Source organism: Astyanax mexicanus, chromosome 15 (genome assembly GCF_023375975.1).
Source record: "Astyanax mexicanus isolate ESR-SI-001 chromosome 15, AstMex3_surface, whole genome shotgun sequence".
NCBI classification, from domain to species: domain Eukaryota; kingdom Metazoa; phylum Chordata; class Actinopteri; order Characiformes; family Acestrorhamphidae; genus Astyanax; species Astyanax mexicanus.
Window position 1 is genome coordinate 10,111,916 of NC_064422.1, and position 27,596 is coordinate 10,139,511.

Here is a 27,596-nt window from a genome sequence, read left to right on the forward strand (position 1 = left end):
CTCCGTATGTAAATCTCTTTTCTGTTTCTGTAATGGCAGAGAATCAGTGGCTCATCTGTGCAGTCGGGTCTGCGGTTCTTCGGCTTGTCTCTGAGTCAGAATGCTCTGGATCAGAGTGAGGACGGGCTGCTGGACATTGCTGTTGGATCCAAAGGAGCGGCCATGTTATTCAGGTTTGGCTAAATGGAGATGTGGAGATGAAGAGTCGGAGCATATCTCTGTTTCTGAGAGATAATCCACTCATTGTGCTTTATGTGCTCTTGATCTGAATCTGCACTGATCCATTACTCCTGCTTTCTGTTCAGGTCCAGACCCATCGTGTCGTTGGTGACCACAGTGACCTATAACCCTAGAAAGATTCCTCCTAAAGAAACAGAGTGCGAGAAACCTTTAGAAAACACTGTGACAGTGTGCTTCAGACTCACTGAACAGAACACTCAGGGAAAGGGTCTGTAGAGCTGTGTGATTTTGTTTCGCCATTTTGTTTGGTGACAGAATTTTTCTAAACAAGGTTTTTTTTTCTTTTGTTTAGACTTGACGGCAAAGTTAAACTACGACTTAAAACTTGACGCCAAGCGGCAGACCTTCCGGGCGTTCTTCCAAGATAAACCTAAAAAAGAACGAGTCCAGAGGGGCGAGATGGTGGTTGGTCTCAGTGATGCATGCAAAGAACACAATTTCCTTATAGAGGTAAGTGAAATATTTATGTTTGAGAGACATTAAATTTAAGGCATTAAATCCTGCATTAAAAAAGACTGCAATTAAAAAGCCTAGTTTTAGGTCAGGCAACAGAAACAAACTCAAACTTCCAAGGCTAATAATATCAACACTGCTGTGGTATAATACACATACACCTCTAGAAAGAAATAAGAGACCACTTAAACATGATGGGTTTCTTTGAGTTTACCAAATAAAACAAATCTGGAACATAATAATATAATCAAGAGGAAGATGGATGATCACAAACCATCAAACCAAACTGAACTGCTTGAATTTCTGCACCAGGAGTAAAGCAGCATAAAGTTATCCAAAAGCAGTGTGTAAGACTGGTGGAGGAGAACATGATGCCAAGATGCATGAAAAAACTGTGATTAAAAACCACCAGGGTTATTCCACCAAATATTGATTTCTGAATTCTTAAAACTTTATGAATATGAACTTGTTTTCTTTGCATTATTTGAGGTCTGAAAGCTCTGCATCTTTTTTGTTATTGCAGCCATTTTACCATTTCTGCAAATAAATGCTCTAAATGAGAATATTTTTATTTGGAATTTTGGTGAATTGTTAATTTGACTCAAACATACAGTATACACAGGAAATTTGGCAGTGTTAAATCAACACTGTTAGTGTTAAATCAACACTTAGTAGTGTTAAACTTTACACTCTCAGTGTTAATTTAACACTAACAGTGTTGATTTAACACTGCCAAATTTCCTGTGTACCTATTAATAGCAAAATCAGAAAATCAGAGAAACTGATTCAGAAACTGAAGTGGTTTCTTATTTTTTTTTTCCGAGAGCTGTGTCAAAAATAAATCCAAATAGAATTTTTTTTGTGTTAAACCAGGGAACAAAATACAAAACTGCAATTGATTAAAATATTACACTACATAAATTAATGCTATTAACTGAACAAAGGAACTTCACATCACATAACCACTCAACTCAAGCTGTAGTGAAGAGTGAAGTGAGGACTTTTTCTAAAAATAAAATATATTTTTTATTTACAGTATAAATGTTTTTTTTTGTGTGTGAGATCCAGCCTGTATTTTTTATATTTAAAGGAACTTTGGCGGAACCTATTGTTTTTTTATGTGTAACAGCAGCACATGAAAGCTTTTAGTAAGCACCATGTAACTTTTTTCATGTAAGGTTTTTGGGAAATGATTGCAATTAGAGGTTAGATCGGGCCCAAAAAATCCGACCCGACCCAGCCCGAGCCCATGCACGTTCTGCCCGAGCCCGACCCAACCCGAACCATAAACTGTCATTATTAGCCCAACCCCAACCCACCCATAAACTGGCTGTTTTCAGGCTGTTTAAATGAGCGAAATATGATCAGAATTATGTTAAATAACACTGTAACATAGAAGCATAGAAATATTATTTAATTAAAATGATTTTTAAGAACAGCTAAACACAGTGCTGCAAGTCAAACACGGAGGCTACTCACAGGTGAAGGTTCTCTTTTATCTCCTCGTGCTCATATTCTAGTCCCATACATAAGTCTGCAGCTCCCTCAGTGTTTTCTGTCGTATTTTGCGGCTAGCGCGAGCGCTTACAACTAACACCGCGGACCGCGAGGTGCCGCCGCGCTTGTGCCGAATCCGCTGCTGAATCCGACTCCCGCTTCGCGGACAGAATCGGCACAACACCCCCCGCTGTACAACTGCGGGAGTGAAAACAGCGCTAATAAATAAAGTAGTTTAGTTTCACTTTCAGTTTTCGTTATTTTATTTAAAAATAAAAATATAATTAAAAAACAGATGCCTACATCTCAGACTATTTTATGGAGCCCGACCCGACCCGGCCCGAGGAATGTGGTGGGAAATCTCGGGCCGGGCAGAGAATTTAAGCTCTAAAAAAATGTTCTTAAGCACGAAGTTACAAAGTACTTAGCCTTAAAAAAACGCATCCCTGAACAGACTGGATAACATGTCAATAATATAATCAAGAGGAAGATAGATGATCACAAGCCATCAAACCACCAAACTGAACTGCTTGAATTTTTGCACCAGGAGTAAAGCAGCATAAAGTTATCCAAAAGCAGTGTGTAAGACTGGTGGAGGAGAACATGATGCCAAGATGCATTAAAACTGTAAATAAAAAACACCATTCTTTAAAAAGCTCAATTTTAACATTTGTTGCTTTTTTCTGCTTAATTCTGTTTCAGTCCTGCACTGAAGACGCTCTGAATCCGCTGTCTAACGAGCTGACCTTTACTTTTGAGGGTCTGCCCAGTAGATCAATGCAGGCTTTAACACCTATTCTTCGTCCTGACATACGGAACACCTCAGATCACAATGTAAGAGTCTTCAGCAAACCTTTCTGTGTTGATCCACTAATAGACAGCTCTCACAATGAAGACCCAAACTCAAAGAGGAAGGAAAAAAAACACTGTTTTGTAAAACTTTGTGTCGCTGATCTTAAAACTCAGCTGCAGTAGATTAGTATTCATGCAGTTCAGTAATTTATCTACCTCTTAGAGCTCGACTTCATTAACTATCTAATCTATTCACAGCTGGATTTTGAAATAAACTGTGGGACAGACAACATTTGCATTGACGACCTGAAAGTGGATTTCAACTTCTCTGGGTGAGAAAATTGGTCATAAATCATGCAAAAATCCATAAATGCAAATAATGCATTGCTATCATGCTTTATGATGTATTAATCCTCCTATTATGTTCCGGGTCAATTTGATTTGACCTGTCTTAAAGTTTGAAGATCTAGGAAAAATAGTTAAAAGTATTTTTTTAGTATGAAACTTTTTTTAGCTTGCTTTAATTAGTTTAATCAACATATAATATAAAAATAGTTCATCTCACATATTTGCAACAATCACTCCCTGCAAAACCTAAAACTAAAACTAAAACAAAATTACGTTAAGTTACGTGTTACGTGTTAAGTTTCAATATATTGTTATATAAAACTATTGTTTTATATGTTGCTCTTTTAAGAAAAATAATAAATGAATGAAACCTTAAAAAAGTTTGAACATGTATTTTTTTATGAAAAACAAGTGAATTATCCTAATTGAAGCATTACCTGTTAGAGGTAAGGAACATCATTGCACTATATATGGATAGAATAATTAGGAATGTAATTATTAAAATATATATATATGTATATATATATATATATATATATATATATATATATTTATACTGCTTGTATGGATTTGTTTGGGTTTTAGATCATCTTTTGGATATTTAAATATGCACCGGGCCAAATTAACCCCGGAATACCATTGCAGTTCCTGACAAATGAACATAAAATGAGGGTTAAAAAATACCATTAAAAGACACTAATGATGATTGATTTATGACGGTTGATTTATCGTTTTTGGATATGTTATTTGTATACAGACACTCAGACATACAGGTTGGAATAATGCAGGAAATGAACGTGACCGTTTTTGTGGAGAACAGAGGAGAGAACTCCTACAACCCTCAGGTTACGCTGACGTACCCCTTTGGACTTTCCTACAGGAGGTTCACCAGTAAACAGGTACTGAATAATGTTAATTAATGAGGGAGCTTTATATTTAATATATCAGCTAAACCACCCATCTCTAACAATACCCACGCAGTTTATCAATACAGTAGTGATATGTGGAATTGTGTGGAATGCAGTGACTGAGTGCCGGCTAGGGTAGTGCACTATAGGACTATATGGCTTTATTTTTCCCCTTTACATTACTTTTATTTTTATACTTTAAGTAGTTTTGAAACCAGTACATATATACTTTTACTTAAAGAGAAAAAAGCTTAAGTTGATACTTAACTTCAACTTCTACAGAAGTATTTTATTAAACCCTAGTATCTATACTTCTATACTTCTAGGGGTGGGCAATATTATATCGTATACAATATATCATAAGACAGAAATATCATGATATTAAAAATCCATATCGTGATAATAGGGCTGTTCTGTCTTAAAAGTAGTCTATTATTTACTGTGAAGCTTTAGGTGTATTTATTGTATAATTGTTTTAGTTTGCAGTTTATATGCATGCACTAAATATTCTGCAATATTTTTTGCTGCATTATATTATTTTATGCTATATTATTTATTTTGCCACATTATGATTATGCTGTTATACTCTTACACTGTATTCCTGAAATTAATTAATTATTTTTCTGTTTTCCTATATCGCCAAGTATATCGTTATCGCAAAAATACCCTGAAATATCGTGATATTCTTTTAGAGCCATATTGCCCACCACTACTACAGAGTAATAAATGTGAATAATTTTGGTACAAGTGGTTAAACATGCTCTGTTCTATCAATGTAAGGTTTTAGTTTTAGACACACCCCCTCTATGTTTAGTTGGGGGGTGGGGTTAATGGAGTCTGAGCTGTAACAACCCAACAGTACCCGTAAAGATAAAGGTTGGTTGAATAACATATAAAGTTTTTAGTGATATTAAACAAGGATAAAGGCTGTTTTGTTATATGATAGCACATTATAGTTTTTTTTTTTAAGTGTTTTTCTTCAGTTCAATAGAAAATGTAGTACATATTAGTAAAAAAATTCACGCACTCTTTTATTTTGTAGCTCAGCTGTGTATCAGTAAGTTATAAAATTCTGTCAAAACGTATGTAGAGGTACAGTGAGCTTTTCTGTGTGTTTTTCCCGTGAGCAGGGTCGAGTGGAGTGTGTGTCTGTGGACAGTGATCAGCTGCTTGCTCTGGGGAAGACCACCTGCTACATCAGTAAACCCATCCTCAGACAATCCTCTTTTGTGAGTCAAAACATTGTATCTTCCTCAGGTTACCGAGGATATGGTTTAGATTATATTTAATTCAGATTGGCTTCAGCATTTACACTGTTTTCCTGATCTTCTGGTTTCTGTGTTTCATTTGTAGGCGGTTTTTGAGATCACGTACAGCATACACAAAGATAGTAACTTTGACAAATTGGTCACGTTCAGTGCTACTGCTTCCAGGTAAACTCAGTTATTATACACACACACACCTCACACACCTCACAGGTGTATTAACCGTACCAGACTGAAGGGGGCACTGTAACAGTCACTAAACAAGTGATCGACAGATATTGTATTATAAGAGGGCGGGGTTACACTAAGGAATGAAGTGATTGGCAGCCTTTGTTGGAACAGACCATGGGTAGAATCTGCAAATCTCTCTTTTATTTACATTCAGTACAAACCAGTACACTTCAAATAAATAACTAAATGATGGAACTACTTTGACCTCATTACCCCCTCAGTCTGTTACAGTTCAGTTAACCCCACCTATATGTGGTAAATTGTAAATTCTGCAGTTGGAACAGCAGGCGCTAAAAAAACACTCAGAGCCGGAACTCACCACACAGTTTAAGTCTGTCCAGATGTGTTTATGTAAAAATGTGGTTTCTTACTTAACTCATCCAAGTTTCCCCAACCTTACAGCGGCAATGATAAACACGCAGCTTCCAGCGAACTGGCCAAAAACAAATCTATTGGAGTGAAATATGCCATCTACATTGCATTAATCAGGTTAGTCCTCCTGTTCTTACTAACAAATTGTGTGAGAAGGTGACTATGGCTACGTTCACATTACGAGGCTGAAGTGACTCAAATCAGATTTTTTTTTTTCATTTTTCACTTTTATGCATACACTCTTAAAAACAGAGGTACGATATGAGTACTTTTTTGTACTCAAAGGTACACTCTTCATAATTGTACCCTCAAAGGTACAATATTGGTCTTTACAGGGTCAGATTTGTTTCCTCTGAAGTACAAACTGTTTTCTAACAGCAATAAGTACAGATTTGTACCATTTAACCTGCAGCCAAAGGGTACATTCAGTATTTTGTATCACTGTACTAATAAACAGTACATATTTTAATTGCACATTTTTCATTTGAAAGCCAGACAATTTTGGATCATCAAGTTCTTGACACATATTTAGTTGATGATAATGTTTATAATCTTTATAATCTTTACTGGCACAAAAATATGGGTACAAAAAAAGGACTTTAACTGAAAGGGACTTTTTTGTACCTCAGTATAAGGTACAGCCCCAGCGACAAGCTTTGTACTCTTTTAGGTACAAATCTGTACTTACTTTTCTTAGTGTGTTAGCATTAGCGCTTAGTGTTTCTCTCTCACCTGTGCAGCTATAGCTGCAAAAAAACAGCAAAAGCAAACCACCTGGGCTTTTTTCACCTCCTCGACCTGAGCATGAACTTCAGAGCAGCTGTTTACTGTTTCTCCACTCCAGCAAAAGATGCTCCACATATGAGCTGCTAACAAACTCATCCATTTCCCTTTATAAAGCTACGAGTCTCTCGTCTCTCTAATGTGATTTTTTGTTGTTGTTGGTGAAGACGGAGATGTTTATACACCGGGTATCAATGTGCAGCATGTGAGACAGTGTTTCAGGAACAGATTCGTTCACATTACACACAGATACAGATCACTTACATTTACAGTGAATGATAACCGTCTGGATATGAGCAAATAAATCGGATTTGAGCAATGTGGCTTGTAATGTGAATGCAGCCTAAGTGTATAAATGTGTTCAGAGCACCATTCACACTTTAAAAAATGTTCCTAACATCTTTTAATTGGTTTCATTAAGGCATGAGAACTCCAGCATCCACATCAACTTCACTGCAGGGAAGAATAACCAAGAGAAACCCATCAGTCAGATATTAAAGGTATTCACTTTATTCCTTTTCTTTGTGTTTTATTTACAGTGAGCTTAGATTTCCAATATTCCAATATTCAATATGTCTAAAGATGATTTTCAGTGAAGATTCTCCAGCACTAAGACTGAGTGCAGCAGCATTAGCACACTTAGCCACTTACCACAGTGCTAGCCACGGTTAGCCTATAGCGTTAGTCGCAGTTAGTGCTAGTAAACACTGCTTGATATTGCTAGAACCCTGAGTGTTCTGGGTTTCCAGCACAATATAAGCTAGTGATTCGTCCCATGTAGCTTGTTTAAACACAGCAAACACTTTTACCACAGTCCAATATACTCACCTCTGCATGGTGAAAGAACTAGTGCTGCGGTTAGCAGCTAATGCTAATGCTGCTGCACCCAGCCTTAGTGCTGGAGAAATAAGGCAGTCAGGTGATAAATTAGCCTGTGAGTACCAAAGGAAACTGGAGCTTTCCTGGAGCTTCACATCTGAACCATTGCTCAGGGTGAGGATGTGCTAGTGTTAGTTTATCCTCCACAACATGATAAGAGCAGATGTATGGACATTTGAGTGGATTTTATTGGATAGTTGAATTTAACACCTTCAATCACAGATGCAGCATCTCTTCTATGGAAAGCAGGGAGTATAGGTTATATAGTACATCACAACACTCTCCAATCTTTATGCACTGTGTTTTTAAAACTTGATTAATCCTAATTCCCTTCTATGTTAAAAAGGTTTAATTCTAATTCAGTTCCTCATCACTCTTCACTCTCGCTCTCTTTTAGGTGGAGAACGACCTACGAGACGTAAACCTCACTGTGCTCATCAGTGTTCCAATTAAACTAGGAGAGAAGGACATCTGGACCAATAAGAACTTGCAGGTACTGAAACTGAATCTGTGAACACAAAATGATATTTGGCATTAAATTGTGGTTAATTTTCACTGAAATTGTTTTTAATGAAAACACTGACTAGTGTTCAACCCCTCTCACAAGATAACACCTAGCAACATATAGAGGTCTAAGTCTTCTCAAGCTGTCCCCTGACATAACACTTCATGATCAGTTTACACACTATAATGCTATTCCATCACTTATGATAGAATTTGTACTGTCTGAATTTAGAGTATGCTTACGATGATGTGTTTTTTCTATGAGGAAGTTTTGTAAAGAGGACGATGGCTGACTCTGTTCTGGGAACTGTGTTTTTATAGATTAGCGGCTGCAGTTCAGACCGAGACGAGAAACCCACAGTCACTGACTTTGTGGAGGCGATAAGGATAAAGCCGCTGGTGGTGAGAAACAGAGCTTTTGTCACTTTCTCGTCCTGTTTTGGTTCCCTCTAGTCTGTTCCTGTGTTTATCCCTGGTCTCCGCCTCTTTGCTCACCAGTTCGTTTGAAGCCCCGCCCCCTTGTTAGGTCCCAGGTGTACCTACTACTGTGTAAAAAAAATGTATTTAAGTCTTTGAAGCCTCATCTCACAAAAACTATATAATACTTTAGAAATAAAAATGGTCAAAATAAATCAATGCTCACATTTATTTACATACAGCAAAATAAAAACATCCCTGTCAAACATATACTTTACAGTACCTGTTAAAATATAGATTTTAAATATAAATATGTGTAATCCAACTGTTTGTAAACATTGTTAAACTTCCTTAGTTAACAACAGATGGTGCTAGTCTAATGATACAACGTGGATTAGTTTATTTTACATTACACCCAAAACAAGAATTAGTACATGCTTTTTGCGCTTTTCGAGCCACGCAAGGCCTCAGAAAAACTGCTAAGAATCCCTGCAAGGTGTACTTTTCCCATTGTTACGATAGCAAAGACACACTGACACGCCCTAAATTGAACTTTTAATGAACCAAAGTTCACTCTGGCTTCCATTACAGATTAAACTCATGGTGTTCCAACTCCACAGAGTGTGTTAGCATCGTTAGCCTAGCATCTCCCATTGTAAAGTAAAGAAACCAAGAAACAGATAAAGAGATAAATGTTCCTAGTAAGGCTTTATTTTCCTCCTTTGTTTAGGTATTGTTGAATTTATTCTGTTTTGTAGTGAATGCATGTTTTTAAGATAACCAGTGCTCTCTCTCTCTCTCTCTCTCTCTCTCTCTCTCTCTCTTTTCTCTCGCTCTCTCTCTCTCTCTCTGTTGGCTGTAGAACTGCTCTGTGGCCACCTGCAGACGCTTTAGGTGTAATACAAATATCTTAAAGAGGGGGGTGGAGTTATACATTATATCTGCTAAAGTGAGCTCTGGCTGGATTGAACAGGTAATTGTACTGTTTTTGTCGAATACATAACAAACCTGTTATTAAAATAAAATAGTTTAATATACAGTACCAGTAAAATATTTGGACACACCTTAAATTTAGTGTTTTCATTTTTTAAATGTTCTGCATTGTATATTGTTACTGAAGTCATTCAAACTATAAAAATCTCAAAAATAGGGAATAATTTAGTCAGCAAAAAAGTGTTTTATATTTTAGATACTTCAAAGTCACCTCTCTTTGGGTTTAGATTAGACAGTTTTGAACATTTCTCAGTCAGCTTTATGAGGTAGAGTCACCTGGAATTCAGGCTTTCAGTTAACAGCTGTTCTGAACTCATCAAGAGTTAATTACTTGAATTTCTTGTCTCTTAATAAAGTGTTTGAGAGCATCAGTTAAAGTAAAGTAGTGAAGAGGTAGAGTTACAGGTATACAGTGAATAGTGAATATTTGATTAATGTTCTAATCCAGATTATGAGAAGCAAGAAATACTCAACTAAGTAAAGAAAAAAAAAAGTTTAGAAAGTGACGTTTAATCAATCTGAAAAACATTATGATGAAACTGGCTCTCATCAGGACCACCCAGGGAAAGAAAGAGCAAGAGCATCTAAATGCTTCTTTACAGAGTATTTTGGTTTGTTTAACACGTTTAAGTTACTGCATGATTCCTTATGTGTTCCTTCATAATCTGGATCACTTCAGTATTCATTTACTATGTAGAAAAAAAAAATAAATATATATATATATATATATATATATATATATATATATATATATATATATGTATGTATGTATGTATGTATGTATATAATTGTCTGACAGTGTTTAATGTATCTTCTCTTAGACTGGCCTGACAGCAGCAGTTTTTGAGCTGGTCAGTTCAGCGACTCTGGATTACGACAAAAACAAATATGTCTACGTCTCCTCTGATTCTCAACACAACGCCCCCATTGTAACGGTAAATTAACACACCTTTTATTTGCACACTTTGCTTTATATATGCTTTATATCTTTATAACATTTTTGGATCCACATACAGTATCCTTTAATCCGTTTGATTGAAGATGTAGTTTTGTAGTTTTATCACCATTACAGGCCGTCAAAGGCTATAGGTTGATATGCTTATTATTTTATTGTAACTATTTGTGCTGCACATAATGTTGAGATCCTAGGTAATTATTCATTGCTTAATTACTGGTTATCCTGTCTAATTAGCCTAATTAAAGTAGAACTCCAGTGTGAAATGGGCGTTGGGTGTATTAAAACATAATAAAAAGTATTTATCTTTGTTAAATAGCACATCTCTGTTCTCCCGCACTGTTTCCACCAGAACTGTCCGTCAAGGCCAATAATCTATCATGGTTTAAAACCAAGTGTTATAGTTTCATTGCCCGACCCCTGTAGGTGTCATGTAGTCTTATATTGCGATCAGCATATGGAATCAGCTAATGTAAATACCTATCAGTTAAATACCTAAAAGCAGGTGTGTTTTTAAGAGATTTGCAGAGAGATAGGTGATGGGTTGTATGAGGTCTGTCTGTAGAATAAGTCAGTGTGTGTTATTGCGTCTGTATCTGATGATGTGTGATTGGGGTCATGATGGGTAGGTCGGACACTCCGCTCTTCTTCAATTTGAGGAATTTTCAAACCGCACTTTTGTTTCTGTAAGTGATGATGTCATATAAGATTGGCATGGTTCATTCTCATCACTGCTTACTGCACCACTGCACTACTGCACCACCGTCACCCCACCACTGCTGCACTATACTGACAGCGGCACTGAGCGCTAAAACAGTGTCCTCATCCAATCCAGCATGAGTTTATGAGCTGAAATTTGATATTACATCCACGTAACATTACTCCCCTACTATACTAACCACACATATTACTGTTCATTTCCACACAAGCACAGCTAAACAGAGCACATGTTGTGCCAGAATTTGTACATGTATATGTATATATATATAGGCACCAGTGCAACAACAAGTGAAATTTCCTCATTACTAAATATTCCACAGTCAATTTTATCTCTGACCTGTCTGGTGAGTTAACTGGTCTTCATGATGATGTTCCATGTCACACTTTTCAGGTTTTTATTTTATTACAATTTTGAAAATCACGTATCATTTTCAGTCCACTTCACAATTATTTGCTACTATGTGTCGGTCTATCACTTGACAAAATTTTAAAAAGTTCAAGGGGTATGAATACTTTTGCAACCCACTGTATATCTGTAACATATACATATTTACATTACCTGTGTGTGTAGATTAATACGCAGGTGGAGGTGTACGAGGAGAAGAACCTGCTGAAGGAGATCATCGGCGGCGTGATCGGAGGACTCGTGCTTCTGGCTCTCATTACTGCAGGCCTGTACAAGGTCAGCGCAGTTATAGTTATAGTTATAGTTGTTATCGTTATAGTTTTTGTTGTAGTTGTTTTCGTTATAGTTATAGTTGTTATTGTTATGATTAATGTTATAGCTGTTGTTATTGTTATAGTTCTAGTTCTTATTGTTGTAGTTATTGTTATAGTTGTTGTTAAAATTACAGTTGTCGTTAGTTATTGTTATAGTTGTTATTGTTATAGTTGTTGTTATTGTCATATTTATTGTTATAGTTATAGCTGTTACAGTTATAGTTGTTATTATTGTTATAGTTTTAGCTATTGCAATAGCTATTTGTTATTGGTCTAGTTTATATTTATAGTTTATAAGTACAGTTATAGTTGTTGTTATAGTTATTATATTTGTTATTGGTATAGTTATTGTTACAGTTATTGTTATGGTTATTGATGTAGTTATAGCTGTTTTTATTGTTATAGTTATAGTGGTTATAGTTATCGTTATTGTTACAGTTATAGTTGTTATTTATATAGTTATAGTGGTTATTGTTATAGGTATTGTTATAGTTGTTGTTATTGTTATAGTTATTTTTTTCATTCACCCCCTCAAACCTGCTGGACTCTGCATTATCTGTCTGGGTTTTTTCAGGCCGGATTCTTTAAAAGTCAGTATAAGCAGATGCTGGAAGATGCTGGGGGTGAACAGACTGCAGCACCTGATGGAGAGACCCCTGAAGAGTGACCACGCCCACTCTGAGTGACCCCGCCCGCTCTGAGTTACCTCTGTCTGTAAATTTAAACAATACGTTTTTGCTTATGCAAAGAGGTTTGCTCACCTCTGCTTAAAATTGATTGGTGATTTTCTAAATTAAAATCCTCGATAGAGTCACACTTCTGCACATTCTAAAGCATGAGTGCACTTTATTTGGCTAATTTAACATTATTAGCATTTAGCAATTAGCCTGTGCAAACTGATGGCACCTTACTTTAGTTTTTTTTTTTTTCAGAATGTTAATATCAGCAAGTAAATAGAAAAGGGTGTTTATTTTTTTTTATAAAATTGTATTTTACATTATTTAGCACACTTTCTACCTAAAGTTATTTTTAAACAGCATTCTATTAATTAATTAATTAGGGACTGTTATTTACACAGAGCTACAAAAGGGGGTGCTGTGGGGGCTTATAAAAGAAATTCTAAACACAGCAGATTACACTAGCACTTCAGCACAAACTCAGAATAAGACTAGTTATTGTTAGAAATGATCTTAAATTTTAATTTTTCACCAGTTATGACATTGGTAATCAATGCTGTGCGCTGTAGATCTATAAAATAGAGCCCTGTTTGAAATAAACAACCTGTGCCTTTAAGAATGAAACACTCTTCTTAACGTCAGTGTAAGTGGGTGGGGCTAAAGTACTGAATACTGAGTTATGTAAATGTGGATCTATATAAATATAGTTGTTTTATTTTATTGACATCACTAATGTTTCTACTAGCTTAAGCATTGTTTACATGCTACATCAAACTTGAACAAACCCTTTAGCACAGTGTTCTTCTTTCTTTCCTGGGTAAAGTGTTGTTTTTTTTCTAATATGTCACAATCAGCCAGTAAATCAAAAAAAATGTATTAAATGTACAGGACTTAAAACTTGATGAAGGGTGTTCAAACTTAAAACACAATAAAACTGTATTTTGCATTATTTAGCACATCTCTTATCTAAAGTCTTTTATAAAGAATAAGAATGTTTTTTTATATGTGTTTTATATGTGTTTTATGTAAAACTGTTATACACAGAGACGTCAGTGGAGGTGCTGTAGGGGTTTGAGAAATTACAGCTTTAATGGGTCAGTAATACTTTCAGTTTGGGTTTAAACTGCTTTAAATACATGACCTGAACTACTGTTTTTTTGCTGTTCCAGTGTTTTTTCAGTACAATACAATAATTCAATATTATTTTTTTAAATAATTGTTATACTTTTAAAAATGTAAACATGTCACACTTTATTGAATGGTTTTAATAAAAACAAGACAACTTTGTTGTCTTAAAAATATATTTTTAATACTTTATCCAAACAAACATCCAAAAAAATTAATAATAATTAATCCTAATTTACCTTGTATTTGATGGTCAATCTCTAGACCTAAACCCCATTGAAAACTTCTTTAATATAATCAGGAGAAAGACGGATGGTCGCAAGCCATCAAACAAACCATAACTGCATAAGGTCACCCAAAAGCAGTGTGTAAGACTGGTGGAGGAGAACATTCCAAGATGCATGAAAGCTGTGTTTAAAAATGGGTTAACATATTGGGTTATTTCACCAAGTATTGACTGTTTCTGAGTAGTAATAATACATTAGTATTATTGTTTTTAAATTAATATGAACTTGTTTTCTTTGCATTATTTGAGATCTGAAAGCACTGTATATTTTTCTTTATTATGATCATTTCTCATTGTCTGCGAATTTTCGCAGACAGTTTGTAAAAAATAAATACATTTAAAAAATGTATTAAAAATAATTAGGGCTCATCTGAATTTGTACTCGTCTCTTATATTGGAAAATTGAGACAGAGAGAGTTTCTTACTAATGTATTATGATGCAGATATATGCAGATAAGTGAAATATATAATTGCGTGGCCTTATTTTGTGCAGTTTTGATATTTTATTTTATTGTAGTAAGTTTTATTGCTCTTAAATTCACTTTGCATGCATTTGTATGTTTAAATGAGTTTTTAAAGGCTATTTTTGAAGAATAACTTTGTTTGGTTAGTATTCTTAATGCTACCTTTCTAAAAAGAGTTTTTGCAGGATGTGATGCCTGGAGTAGCTATGCATTTTGTGTACAACTCATTTATCCAAGCTTAGTAACATAGGCATGGGTAACATAGTAATAACCCTATTCTGCAACAACTAACACAGATCATCAGATTTACTTTATCTGAACACAGACTTATATAACAGTATCATAGTTAATAATGTTACAGATGATATAAAAACTCGGTTGGTGAGATCAGGGTTCACAGTTTCGCCCATGTCACAGTTTTTATGATAATAATAACAATACTAAGACAGTAAAGACAATAGCATTTCTGTAACAGGATATGGGAGCTAGCGGAGCCCCCGCTGATGGGGGGGTCTCGTGGTTGGAGGGTAAGGGGGCGACGGTGGGCGGCTGAGGAAGATCAGGGACAGTTCTCTGGAGGAAATTCCCAAACTGAGAGACCCTGGAGAAAACCTGCAGTCCTGAATCTCCATAATCCAACATCATCACACCCACCTGAAACCAGGACACACCTGATACACACGCTAACACCCCTCCTACACCATCCTACAGAGAGAGAGAGAGAGACAGAGAGAGAGAGAGAAACAGAAACAGAGAGAGAAGAATTAATTAAATCAATTAAATGTGCATTTTGTTAGATAAAATAATAAGCTTAGATAACATATAAATATTATTTCTAGGGGTGTCAACATTAAAGTGTTAACGCGTGCTGTTAATTTGTAATCAGTAACGCGTTACTATTTTTTTTAACGCTAAAAACGTTAATTTAATGTTTTTTTTTAAGTTAATTAAGGCACCAAGTTTTACCCCTACTTCCCGCCCCCGCCCAACACACTGATTTTTCTCTGGCTTTGCGCTCGTGTCTGGCTTCCAGCTCAGACCCGCTCAGAGATCTCTCTCTCTTTCACACACACACACACACACACACATACACACAGAGACCTAGACCTGTGCTTCTGCCCTGCTCCTCATCCCTGAGATTTTTATACTCATCAAATTAAGTTTGAATTCATAAATCCATATTCCAGCACCCTGCGTGGATTTTATCTCCCCTCAAACATACAACTATATACCATTATTTTTATTGACACCACTAATATACATATAATTGCATTTTACATTTCTTACATTCATTTTTTTTTATTTACATTTAAATATCCAATATCAAAATTTGCGATTATGACAGTTATTAACAGTTTTTTGTAATGATTGATCAAATTAAACTGTTTAATCGATTGACACCACTAATTATTTCTGATCTCACGGTTTCTCACAGTTGGACAGAAGGTGAGGTCTGGGTTACCTGTTTAGGAGACAGAGATCCAGTGCAGATGGACTCAGATGAGGAGAGGTTTCTACCACAGTCCATTACTGTCACCTGCTGCTCCTCCAGCACTAAACCTGCTGAGGAACAGAATACACACACACACACACACAGTTATGCTTAAAACTATGTAAATGTGGACCAAGGAACAACACTAACACTACTTACACACTAACAGGTGTGTAAGTAAAACATATATATATTGATAAAGTATTGTGACATTTTATTTTGCAATACTATATCGATTCTCAAATACACAGTATCAATTTTAATCATTATTAATATACAGATCAGAAGTGTCAGAAAGTGGTTCATGTAGTGTTGTGTTTAAACCCCGCCCACTAGATAGCAGTGTTCTCTTAAACCTTTCCTTTACTTAAATTTTATAAATATGAGTGACATAAACAAACTGTGAATATTAATATATTGTGATATGTGATGATATGCCCTGTATCACCATGTACTTGTCATAGACTTTTACAGACATTTCTCAAAAACATGATTATGCAATTTGGAAATGTCTCCATACCCTCAATTTCACCTTTCTATCCTGGTTACGTTTTTCCAGAGATGCTTTGAGTCTGATGTTTAAGCTCAATGAGGGCAGCCTGAGACACTTGCTCTGGGAGAAGGGACGTTGAATGTTTTCTGAACGTTGTGTTTAACATGTTTATCATTTCTATTTAACATTTTAAATGCCCTAGCAACGTCTGTTCAGTGTCAGTCGTGTCAAAGTCGTGTCAAAGTATCAAATGCTAATTTTAATGTTTCCATATTGTTAGAATTCGTCTAGCTGGGAACGTAATAAAAAGATTCTGGACAGGCTACATTCAGGTTATCTTCTAACGGGAGCTAATAAACACTCTTGTGAAAGAACACACTTACTAGAATTGTTATTTTTATAGCCGGTGAATAAGCAGGTTAACCCGGGGGGAAAGCTCCTCCGGTTATCCAGGTCCAAACACACAGGCTGGACGAGATCACTGAACTCCACCGCCTCCTCCAGCTGCAGCACGGAGATGTTCAGCCCGTGGTTCAGGTTACTGAGGGTGATATTTATCACAGCCACAGAGAGCAGGAAAGGATCTGAGCTGTTTCTGTTAGACTGATAGCCTAAAGACACTCTCCAGCCACTGGCATTCTGGGAAAAACTAGAAACAAAGAGAGAAGAACGCAGGAAATTATTTTTTAAAATGTACACTCTGGCTGTATGATATTGGCAAAAATTTAAATTGCAAATGTCCTTTTTTCGACAATATATATGGGAATATTTAACTATGCAGGGCCCATGACATCACCAGCCCCGCCACCACCAAACAACAGTAAACAAACCTTTAATCAGGCGTTTAAATGGCTTTTTAAAAAGTAAATAAGAGCGTTTGTTTTTCTGGGATTAAAAGCATCAATTCAGCTGTAACTGGAAATATCTTTGCAAAACTGTGCTGGACTGTGGTGCACAGCTTTCTACACGTGTGTTTACAAGCATGTGCCCAACCATGTGGAGGCCATGCGGTTACCTCGTGTTTGCTCCTGCTTGCGGGTGAGTAAAATATTCACATTTTTTCACTTTTACCCATCATGGATTGATAAATAAAAACACAAAGAATGATCCTGAGGCAATTTGAGCCCAACAATCACGTTGATAAGCTACAGTGATTGTTTAGCAGTACTTGCTCATATTTTAAATGGTAATTTTGTGGTTAGGTGGGCTGCAAGTTGCAAAGTTTGGAAACCCCTAGCTTAGACTATTGTTTAAATGATGTGTGATGGAGCCAATAGTACAGAGCCTTTGGCCTAAAATTGACACATATTTCTTTTAAAGGCATTTCTATAGGTAAGGAGTTTAAAAACTGCTAAACAAATACCTTCTTCTTTTTTTAAGCAAAGTAATTACAATTAGAAACCCCTAAAACAGTCCAAAACATCAGAATAAGTTAAACGTGTCTGCCTGTGTCTTACTCTGAAAGGCAGGATGCGGTGGTCATGATGAAATCGGCGCTCAGCAGCGAGGCGGTGCACATGTGTAACCCGTTCCACTGCAGGCTGACCATCCAGGGCCACACCCCTCCTCCTCCAGGGGCCTCTCCACACCCGTGCTGCTGGGAGACGGAGCTGGACCTCGGTGGGGCGCTGGTGCTGCAGGTGTATGATCTGTCAGGGTCGACTCCACTGGACTGGAACTGGATGAATCCTGGAGGGTCGCTGGTGATCAGAGAGCTGATCCAGGTTTGGTAGCGGGACACTCTGGTGTAAACTCCAGGAAACCCAGGCTGAGCACAACCATAGCCGAAACTCACCACACCGGCCTGAACCCACACCGAGCCCTGCCTGCTCACCATCGGACCTCCCGAGTCTCGCTGCAAACACACAAATTAATAAAATAGTATAAGAGATGTAGAAATAGTAGATAATAGAATGAGTTTATTGTTATTTAATGTGTATTAAATGAAATTTACTTTATCATTGGAAACTGGAAAGTGTTAAATAATAATATAGTATTAATTCTTCCTTATACCATATAATCTACATGTTTTTAAGGCTACTCCTATTACATTTACATATTTACTACTGTAGTGTAGTATTTTAGCCAGACTCCGCCTATTTTTTTAGTGCGCTCGGAGGAAAGTGCAGCAACTAGGTTCCAATACATCAGGTCACAGACGCAGCCTTGTGCTGATCGACATCACCCTAGGAGTGATGACGGGAAAGAGCCCCATCTACTGTACACACCCTACTGTACCCTAGGATTCGAATCAGGATTCGCACAGATTTTTATTATAATTTTTATCAGAACTGTACTGTCATAAATCTAAGAAAATGTCATTAAACATTAAAGGATTTCATAAAATAGCAAATTCTAATTGCATCAAATATTAGAATTTTATCATATCATTCAATATTGGAAATGTATCATTAAATATTGACAATGTATTGTATCATTAAAAAAATAAATTTAATTGAATCTTTAAGTATCAGCATCATATATCAATGTCAGAACATTTATAGTTATCAATAAATCAATGCATCAATAAATATCAAATTGTACTGTATCATTAAATATCAGAAATGTATGCAATTGTACCATATCATTATGTATCAGAATAATATCATGTCAGAATTATATCACAGTGTTAATATATCAGAATTGTGTTTAAATATTATAATCATATCATTGCTGAAGAATCATGCCCCGGCCCTTGTTTTAAGTAACAGTGATAATTTTATAAATATGTAATAAATATAATAAGAAGTCGGACCTGACAGGAGTCTCTGCCTCCCTCCAGCAGGCCGGCGCAGATCATGTTATCAGTGACGGCTGCAGTGTTCCTGTAGAGGCAGCGGCACTGTCTGTTTCCCACTACAGGCACTTCCACTTCCTGTAGAGTCTGAGGAGAGGGAAGCGGCACTGAGGAAGAAAAGAGGAAGAAGGGAAAGATTAACATGTTTAACTGCAATATTTAAAAACTTGTTTAAGACAGATTAAGAATGTTTTTCGGTGTGTATCAGGGCTGGGCAATATATCTTAAATATTAATACGTACAAAACAATTGTTTTAATATTTATTCAAAATATTGTCAAATTACATTAATATTAATACAGATTTCTCCCAAATTCCAAATAAAAATATTGTCATTTAGAATGGCTGAAATAACAAAAAAAGGTTTCAGACCTCAAATAATGCAAAGAAAACAAGTTCATATTCATAAAGATTTAAAAGTCCAGAAATCAATATTTGGTGGAATAACCGTGGTTTTTAATCACAGTTTTTTTAATGCATCTTAGCATCATGTTCTCCTCCACCAGTCTTACACACTGCTTTTGGATAACTTTATGCTGCTTTACTCCTGGTGCAAAAATTCAAGCAGTTCAGTTTGGTGGTTTGATGGCTTGTGATCATCCACCTTCCTCTTGATTATATTCCTTCTTTTTTTCCAGAGCTATATATATATTTCTTACACTTAAGATTTTACTAGATGATATTTAAGTCATATTGTCCAGTATTTATGGAAATGCAATTGGTGATAGTTTTTGTATGATTTGTTAGCAACGTTTGTGTAGCATCTTTTATTGTTAACTAAGGAAAGACCACATCAGATATTTAGATATTAAACATGTCTTGGTTAATTGACTGCATTTGGTCTCAGTGATTAATCATGTTTTTTTGATTTACTATTGCAATAGCCCAGTGGATTTTAAGGGGCTGGAGCCAAGGCTCCTGGCCACCAGGGGGCCCTGTGAGGAAAACTTTAATACAACAACAGTAAAAACACATGGACAAAAGGCATCTAAAATACTGTATGTGCTTGCTTTTTGCCTTTTCATATGTTTCACATGTTTTTAAGAGACGTAAGGTCAGCCCATTCCTTCCGATTGCCCTAATCTAATCCTCTGTCTCCATATAATCCAAAACCTCACCGTCTTCCCGAACGTCCCCCCAGCCGGTGACCCAGCTGTCTGTTCCCGTGTGGAAAACACTGCTGTCTGCTGCCAGACACACCGGCCGGATGTAGTCAGTGAAGATAACCGGAGCACTCAGCTTCAGCAGAGCCATATCGTTATCATTCTCGGCAGCGTTAAAGTCGTAATCAGGATGTGTGATGATCACATCCACACTTCTGAACAATTCGTTGGGGTTGTCGTCCTCCTGACTCTGCCGACCGAGATACACAGTCCACTCAGATGTACTGGAGCTAAACAGAGAGAGACGAGAGACACTTTCAATACAGACTTCTCAGTTTTAAGTTTATCTTGGTCTCTTTAGACCACAGGACATGATTCCAGTAATCCATTCTCTTGGACTGATTATCTTTAGCAAACTGTGGGCTTTCTTGTGCATCAGCTTCAGAAGAGGCTACCTTCTGGGACAGTGCCATGCAGACAGAGTTGATGCAGTGCGTGGCGTAATGTAACAAACCCTCTTTAACAGAGTAATAAGAAAGCTAACAATATTCTACAGTTTGAATGCTTGACTCTGACACAGATGTGCAAACTGACAGCTTGTCTAGTTTCTGTAAAAAAGTATTGCCAATATCGTTTTCAGAATAGAATTCTGAAACAGAATGCCAGGTGTGTTACAGAGATATCAGCATATAAACAGTTCCCAAATAAACACTTTTTTTATGTAAAGAAAGAGCTGATCCTGATATCTGCAGTTTACCTGAAGAAACAGTGAGCTGCAGACAGAACCCATTCCCTGTTAATAAGAGAACCCCCACAAGCATGAAATCTGTTCCAGTGTAGGCTCGCCTGCCATGGCCAGCGTCCAGCGGGGGCGTCCTGACCTCCTACTATCCTGGACAGGAGCGGGACACTACCACAAACTGCAGGAAAGAATGCGGGACTGATTATCTGTAGGGATAAGATACTGACAAAGTATAGAAAATAGTCAAGTAAAATCTGCTAATGTCAAAATAAAATGAATAAAATCATAAAATTTTCTTTTTCCTGAACTTCATTTTGAAATCAATATTTTCCTGAATACAAATCATACAGTTCATGTCCTGCAAACCTTTAGTTTTATTATGTTTGTCTAGTTTTTACATCTATTTTCAAACCTGCAGAATTTGGGTTGATTTATTTATGTTAATGATCTGGAATTATTAAGTGAATTAGAGAGAAAACAGGAAGCTTCTCCAACTGTCCTGTAGAAGATTTCAAGCCCTCAAACTTTCAAAGAGTAAATAACTTATTTTACTGCATAGAATAAAGGTTTTGTATCATTTAATAGTTAACTCAGCATGGCTGACCTGTGCTCTAACACAGCTTTCTAATACATACAGAGAAGAATTATTACATTACATTGCTCATGCAAAGTTTTCACTTATTATAATTATTAAAGGAATGAACATACTGTTATTAAACAAACCCAAACTGAAGAGCCTCTAATATAAAGCTGACTGTGAAATACAGTCCACATTCAAAAATTTTAAGGACACAACTTATGTATCCTTCCAAATTCATGCATGTACACCCATAGTACTCTGTGCAACATGAAATATAAAAAAGCCCAAACACAAAAATGGTGGAAAACAAAGCCTCCAGGGCAGAATGTGTATTAAAAATTCACCCATGGCCTTGGATCATATAAATGTAAAATAGTTACCAGTAGATGACTGGTTCTCCGTGGCTGGAGCCACTGTGGAGATTTCCGGGGTGTCAGTCACTGGTGGCGGCAGGCCAGGGCAGGTGTATGATCTGTCAGGGTCGACTCCACTGGACTGGAACTGGATGAATCCTGGAGGGTCGCTGGTGATCAGAGAGCTGATCCAGGTTTGGTAGCGGGACACTCTGGTGTAAACTCCAGGAAACTCAGGCTGAGCACAATCATAGCCGAAACTCACCACACCGGCCTGAACCCACACCGAGCCCTGCCTGCTCACCATCGGACCTCCCGAGTCTCCCTGCAAACACACCAACAAACAAACCAAAAATATTTATTAATCAATTAATGAGGAAGAGAAAGTAAAAATCATTTTTACATTTAACTAGTGTAAACAGAACTGTTCTAAATACACACCTATCATTTCAATTGTACTTGGCTGGTGTTGTTTTTCCTCCATAGACTAATTCTAACATTTGTTCCTTAGCTCTGAATTACTGGGTAAAGTAATTATATAACACTGATGTGTTATTTGCACAAATAACACAGGAATGAACTGCATGCTGTTTCTAGTGCTGTTAGATATCTCTTATCTGACGAGACGGCATCGCTGCCCGGCTTCAGCTCTGCTCTATGTGGGCGGTCGCGAGCCGAGGTGGGCGGGGCCATGAATACTAATTCACAGGTTGATGTAGTCACAGTGCTTTTCCTGATCGACTCGTTTTTCTAAATATTTTATTTTACTAGCTGCTGCAGACAATGGAGGTTGAGGAAGAGATTCATCATGTGCAGCATCATAAACAACTCCTATAGAGAGACCTACTGTATTTCACAAAGAACAAGAAACAGTGGATTTTAGCGGAAGGACACCTTTAAACTCTGGCTTTACCTCGGAACTCCCTCTTACAAATCTCCCTTTCTATAAAGGTGCCGTTCTGAAGACCTTCAATTTGTTTTACTTTATCTCCTACCTGACATGAGTCTCTTCCTCCTTCCAGTAAACCAGCGCATATCATGTTGTTTGTGATTGTTCCAACACCGTAAAAACAGTTACACTGCCTGTTTCCCACAACTGGAACCTCCACCTCCTGTAAAGTCTGTGGAGACGGAAGAGGCACTGAAAGAAATAGAAAGGACAGTAGTTTATTGTTAAATAAGTGTAGACTATCATAGAAAACATTGGATTCTGCGCCATTCCATTCAATGTAGAGCAAACCATCAACAATGGCCTTTGTTGCATTTTGACATAATTTGAAAATCTTGTTCTTTAAATTGTGTCACAAATTCACATATGGGCCAATAGACATCCTCCAAAAAGACTTACATTAAAAGTGGAATCACTGTTGTGAATATGTAAGGAGCGCTAAGGTGACATAAAAAATGCTTATTAAGGCACAATAAGATAATTAAGGAGTGGCAGTGAGATAATTAAGGCGTGGAAAGAAATAATTAAGCTTGGCCATGACTTTTTGAGGCACGGGAACGAGTTAACTAAATCGTAGCCATTAAGGTGTGGCCACAAGGTCCTTTTGTTTCACAGCTAACTAAGTGAGCAGCTCTCAGGGGTTGTGTTCAATATGACTGCCCAAGGAAGGTAAATGGCTCTGCATACTGTCTGCATCTGAGCCAATCAGCTTTTAGTATGAGAATTAAGTGTCTTTTAAGTGTCTGTCAAGAGACGCCAAAATATTACCATAATTCATTCAGAGATTAAAATAATAATAAAAAAAAAACAGTTAGGGTTTAGGTCCTGGTATCAGAACACTCAGTTTTTAGAATTAATATATATATTTTTTAGGATTGGTAGCAGAAGCACAGTGATGCCATTTATTATAATATCTTGCACTCTCTGTTTACTCAGGAATACTACTGCTTTTAATTTAAGAGAAGGACTTAAGGACTGCTGTTCCTTAAAAATGGCAACCTAAAATGTATTAATTAAATGCTGTTCCTCCAGGATCATTGTGCAACAAGGGACCATACAAACAAGGGACCAAGCTCACATGCACTAGTTATGACCAAGAATGACCAGATTTAAATGCAGTGTGAAAGTTATATGTAGCCTCTCACCACCAAATGCCACGTCTCCCCATCCAGTGACCCAGCTCTCTGTCCCGCTGTGAAAAACACTGCTATCTGATGCCAGGCACACTGGTCGGATGTATCTGGTGAAGTTGACCGGGCTGCTCAGTTTGAGTAGAGCGATATCGTTATCTTCCGTGTAGGAGTCGTAGTCAGGGTGCAGGATTATCACAGAGACTCGTCTGGAGACCTCATTTGGGTTCACGCCTTCTTGACTTTGACGTCCCAGAAACACAGTCCAGCTTGCTGCATTGGATCTGAAGACCAACAGAAACCAAAAAGACTTTACAGCAAGTTTGTGACCAATGTTTCAAACAAGCAACAGTTTTGCACAAAAAATTTACTGATCCATGGAATGGGTTTCCATGGCCGAGCAGCTCCAGACGACTGTATAGTTTTGGTTATATAGTGTATTTGTGGCCTGAACTGGAGGCCTAGTTATAATGCTGTGTTTGAGAGCATGAATAAATGAGAGCAATGAATAAAAGAATAAATATGTAAAGAAAGAAAAGAAAAGACGGTGAAAGAAAAGACAGAAAAGAAAAGAGTAGAAAGGAATGACGGTAAAAGAAAAGAGTAAAAGAAATAGAAATGTTATGTATATCAAATGGTTAAGCACATAAAGTACAACTTCAGCCTGTTAACCCCCTTAAAAGGCTATAATTTTTGTCAATTGTCTGTCTAACATTACAACACTAAATCTTGAGGATTTCTATTCAAGCTAATAAGGAACATTACTGAAAAGCATAATTGTAGTTGTAATAGACAATATACAAAATTATTGAAGTAAATCTGCTAATATCAAAATATATATTTAATATCAAAATACATATATATTTCTGAATACAAATCAAACAGATCATGTTCTCTATTTTCAAACATGCAGAATTTGGCTTGATTCTAGAATTATTAAGGCAGCTTCTCCAAGTGTTTTTTAGGAGATTTTAAACCCTCAAATATTAAAAATGTGTAAATAACTTATTTTACTGCAGAAAAAAGGGTTTTGTATTACCTACACCTGTAGCCCATATATGGAACTAAGCATTTTAAGGCATAAAGGTGTTTGCCAAAAGATCTAAACGCTAAGCTTGTAGACCTGTATGATATTCCAAAAAAAATAAACTGTTTGATTCACAAAAAAATGAAATGTGAAAGTTATATTAGACAGTTACCCTGATTCAGAGTAGTGTAATAAGTAATATTTAATAACAAAAATATATGATAAAAAAATCTATGTAAAACTTATGGAAAGGTAAAAGGTAAATATTACTTAATTAACAGACAGAATGCAATTTACAATCAGTATTTTCTAGTTTCTGACGCGACTTGAATGCAGTTCAGCAATCACAGTTTACAGTTGTTGGATGACAGTAAAGGTGTGCTGAGCCGTGTTCACAGCAGGGCACAATGTGTGAGGATGTTCTTTAATGGTTCGGTTGTAAAGGTTGTAGAAGTTGCTGATATAACCTAGATTTAACTCCAGATATTCTAGCTGTACAGCATAACACAGTACTGTCTGAAGTAAAACAGTTACCCTGAGTAGAAGCAGTGTGCTGCAGACAGCACCCATTCTTTATTGATGAGGGAACCTCCGCACAAGTGCCCTCCGAACAGATGCAGACTCGCCTGCCAGGGCCAGCTCTCTGCTGCGGCATCATGACCTCCTACTATCCTGCTGTTAATCCCAGTGGTGCCACACACTGAGAGGAAGTGAAGAGGAGGAAGGAGAAGAGTTTAGTTTTCAGTAAAGTGATTCTATTGTTGAGGTTTATGCTAGAAGGTTTAATCCACAGTAGAAAGTGTACAGAGTTCAATCACTCACCATCTAACTGCCCATGAGAGTCTAAAACCAAGGAAAGGAAAACATGGGTCAGAATATATACTTTTATATATACAGCTCTAAATAATTATGAGTTTCTTTGATTTTACCAAATTGAAAACCTCTGGAATATAATCAAAAGGAAGATGGATGATCACAAACCATCAAACCACCAAACTGAACTGCTTGAAATTTTGCACCAGGAGTAAAGCAGCATAAAGTTATCCAAAAGCAGTGTGTAAGACTGGTGGAGGAGAACATGATGCCAAGATGCATGAAAACTGTGATTAAAAAACAAACATGGTTATTCCACCAAATATTGATTATTTCTGAACTCTTAAAACTTTATGAATATGAACTTGTTTTCTTTGCATTATTTGAGGTCTGAAATAATGTTTTCTGTCGAGTTATGCTACCCATCGATATGAACTTCCTAAATGCACTTTGTATGCGCTGATCTACATTTTTAAATTATTTCTCTGTTTTATTTTGTATAACAAATGTGTTTTTGTGCATTAATCAACTTGGATTCACTGTCATTACAAAAAGAGAAAATTACAATTTATTATAATAATTAAAAAAAATTAAAAAATACAAAAAGCTTTTTTAATTACCTTTCATTACCTTAGCTAACCTTACCCTGATACAGTGATTTAGACTATCCAAAAATAGCACATATCACATACTGGGATTATGCTCTAATATGGTGCCATTTTTTTTTTTTTTTACATTTTCTGCCTAAATATAACTACATTAGTGAAGCAGGATTTGACATTATAGAACAACTTCTATAACTGGCAGCTTCTGGTTAGGTTATATGAACAGTGGTTAGGTTATGTGAACAGACAAGTGATTTTCTCAGAAATCACATCCATGTTCAATAAAGGAGCCCCCACAGGAACACAAGGCAAAAGTCATGGGACACAATAATAATGATAATAATGCAAGTGTATATTCCTAAAGGTTTGTATATAAATAGCATGTATAATATATTAATATATAAGAAACCTACCCTGGTAAAGAAGAGCAGCCAGAGTCAGCAAATAAACCCAGTCCATCTTACTCCAACTAAACAATCAGTAAAGGAAGCGCAGCTTGTTGAAAATGACCCTGACGTCTCTGTGGTAAGACTTTATAAGAAACTGCCCTGTGGACACTGCCCTCTCACTCCTCTTCTCACACTCTTTTACACTCATTTACTTCCTCCTGCATTCAGGAGGCATGCTTCATGTGTAAGCTCAGGTGCGTGTTTTTCAGTACGGTCAATATCTGCTGCTCAGTAACTACAGTTAACCCTTGTGTGGTGTTCATATTTTTGTTACTCGTTTACTTTGTTACTTGTATTTAATTCATTCATTTACATTAAAATGCTTTACACATGCTTGCTTACCCTAAATTGCAAGCAATATAAACAGCTTACATGGTTAATATTTACCCTTTACCTTTCTTATGTTACATTTCTTTCAAAAAGTGCTACTCTTTT

At 36.6% G+C, this 27,596-nt stretch overlaps 2 protein-coding genes across 3 annotated transcripts in view; one reads left to right on the forward strand and one right to left on the reverse strand.

Annotated features, from left to right (window-relative positions):
* Positions 1 to 13,707, forward strand: part of LOC103046566 (integrin alpha-X-like) — a 30,398-nt gene extending 16,691 nt beyond the window's left edge. The window contains exons 15-31 of one of the 2 annotated variants that reach the window (XM_049464740.1): positions 40 to 173; positions 306 to 448; positions 533 to 690; positions 2,893 to 3,024; positions 3,241 to 3,314; positions 4,088 to 4,229; positions 5,369 to 5,467; positions 5,592 to 5,671; positions 6,137 to 6,223; positions 7,311 to 7,389; positions 8,166 to 8,261; positions 8,594 to 8,674; positions 9,552 to 9,662; positions 10,504 to 10,617; positions 11,267 to 11,323; positions 11,929 to 12,039; positions 12,652 to 13,707. In XM_049464740.1, the coding sequence (XP_049320697.1) occupies positions 40 to 173; positions 306 to 448; positions 533 to 690; positions 2,893 to 3,024; positions 3,241 to 3,314; positions 4,088 to 4,229; positions 5,369 to 5,467; positions 5,592 to 5,671; positions 6,137 to 6,223; positions 7,311 to 7,389; positions 8,166 to 8,261; positions 8,594 to 8,674; positions 9,552 to 9,662; positions 10,504 to 10,617; positions 11,267 to 11,323; positions 11,929 to 12,039; positions 12,652 to 12,744 (1,791 nt within the window). In that variant the 3' untranslated portion in view covers positions 12,745 to 13,707. The remainder of the gene's footprint in view (positions 1 to 39; positions 174 to 305; positions 449 to 532; positions 691 to 2,892; positions 3,025 to 3,240; positions 3,315 to 4,087; positions 4,230 to 5,368; positions 5,468 to 5,591; positions 5,672 to 6,136; positions 6,224 to 7,310; positions 7,390 to 8,165; positions 8,262 to 8,593; positions 8,675 to 9,551; positions 9,663 to 10,503; positions 10,618 to 11,266; positions 11,324 to 11,928; positions 12,040 to 12,651) is intronic. The other variant, XM_049464741.1, reaches the window with a different exon arrangement.
* A 1,214-nt stretch (positions 13,708 to 14,921) lies between these two features.
* LOC103046869 (transmembrane protease serine 9) lies at positions 14,922 to 27,257 on the reverse strand. Its single transcript, XM_022669247.2, has 13 exons — positions 27,126 to 27,257; positions 26,117 to 26,137; positions 25,829 to 25,994; positions 24,283 to 24,551; positions 23,184 to 23,329; positions 22,216 to 22,513; positions 21,271 to 21,433; positions 20,529 to 20,803; positions 19,370 to 19,518; positions 18,072 to 18,469; positions 16,998 to 17,263; positions 16,092 to 16,192; positions 14,922 to 15,334 (listed from the first exon to the last, which is right to left on the reverse strand). The coding sequence occupies exons 1-13, from the start codon at positions 27,169 to 27,171 to the stop codon at positions 15,050 to 15,052; spliced, it is 2,583 nt and encodes an 860-aa protein (XP_022524968.2). The 5' UTR covers positions 27,172 to 27,257; the 3' UTR covers positions 14,922 to 15,049.
* Positions 27,258 to 27,596: the final 339 nt, after the last annotated feature.

Excerpts from the sequence above, each read along its gene's own strand:
- LOC103046869 (XM_022669247.2), bottom strand. The coding sequence starts at position 27,171 with ATGGACTGGGTTTATTTGCTGACTCTGGCTGCTCTTCTTTACCAGG. Across the intron at positions 20,804-21,270 it reads GCAGCTCACTGTTTCTTCAG|CTCCAGTACATCTGAGTGGA; the intron begins GTAAACTGCAGA and ends CTCTCTGTTTAG. Across the intron at positions 17,264-18,071 it reads ACCGCATCCTGCCTTTCAGA|TTTTTCCCAGAATGCCAGTG; the intron begins GTAAGACACAGG and ends CTTTGTTTCTAG.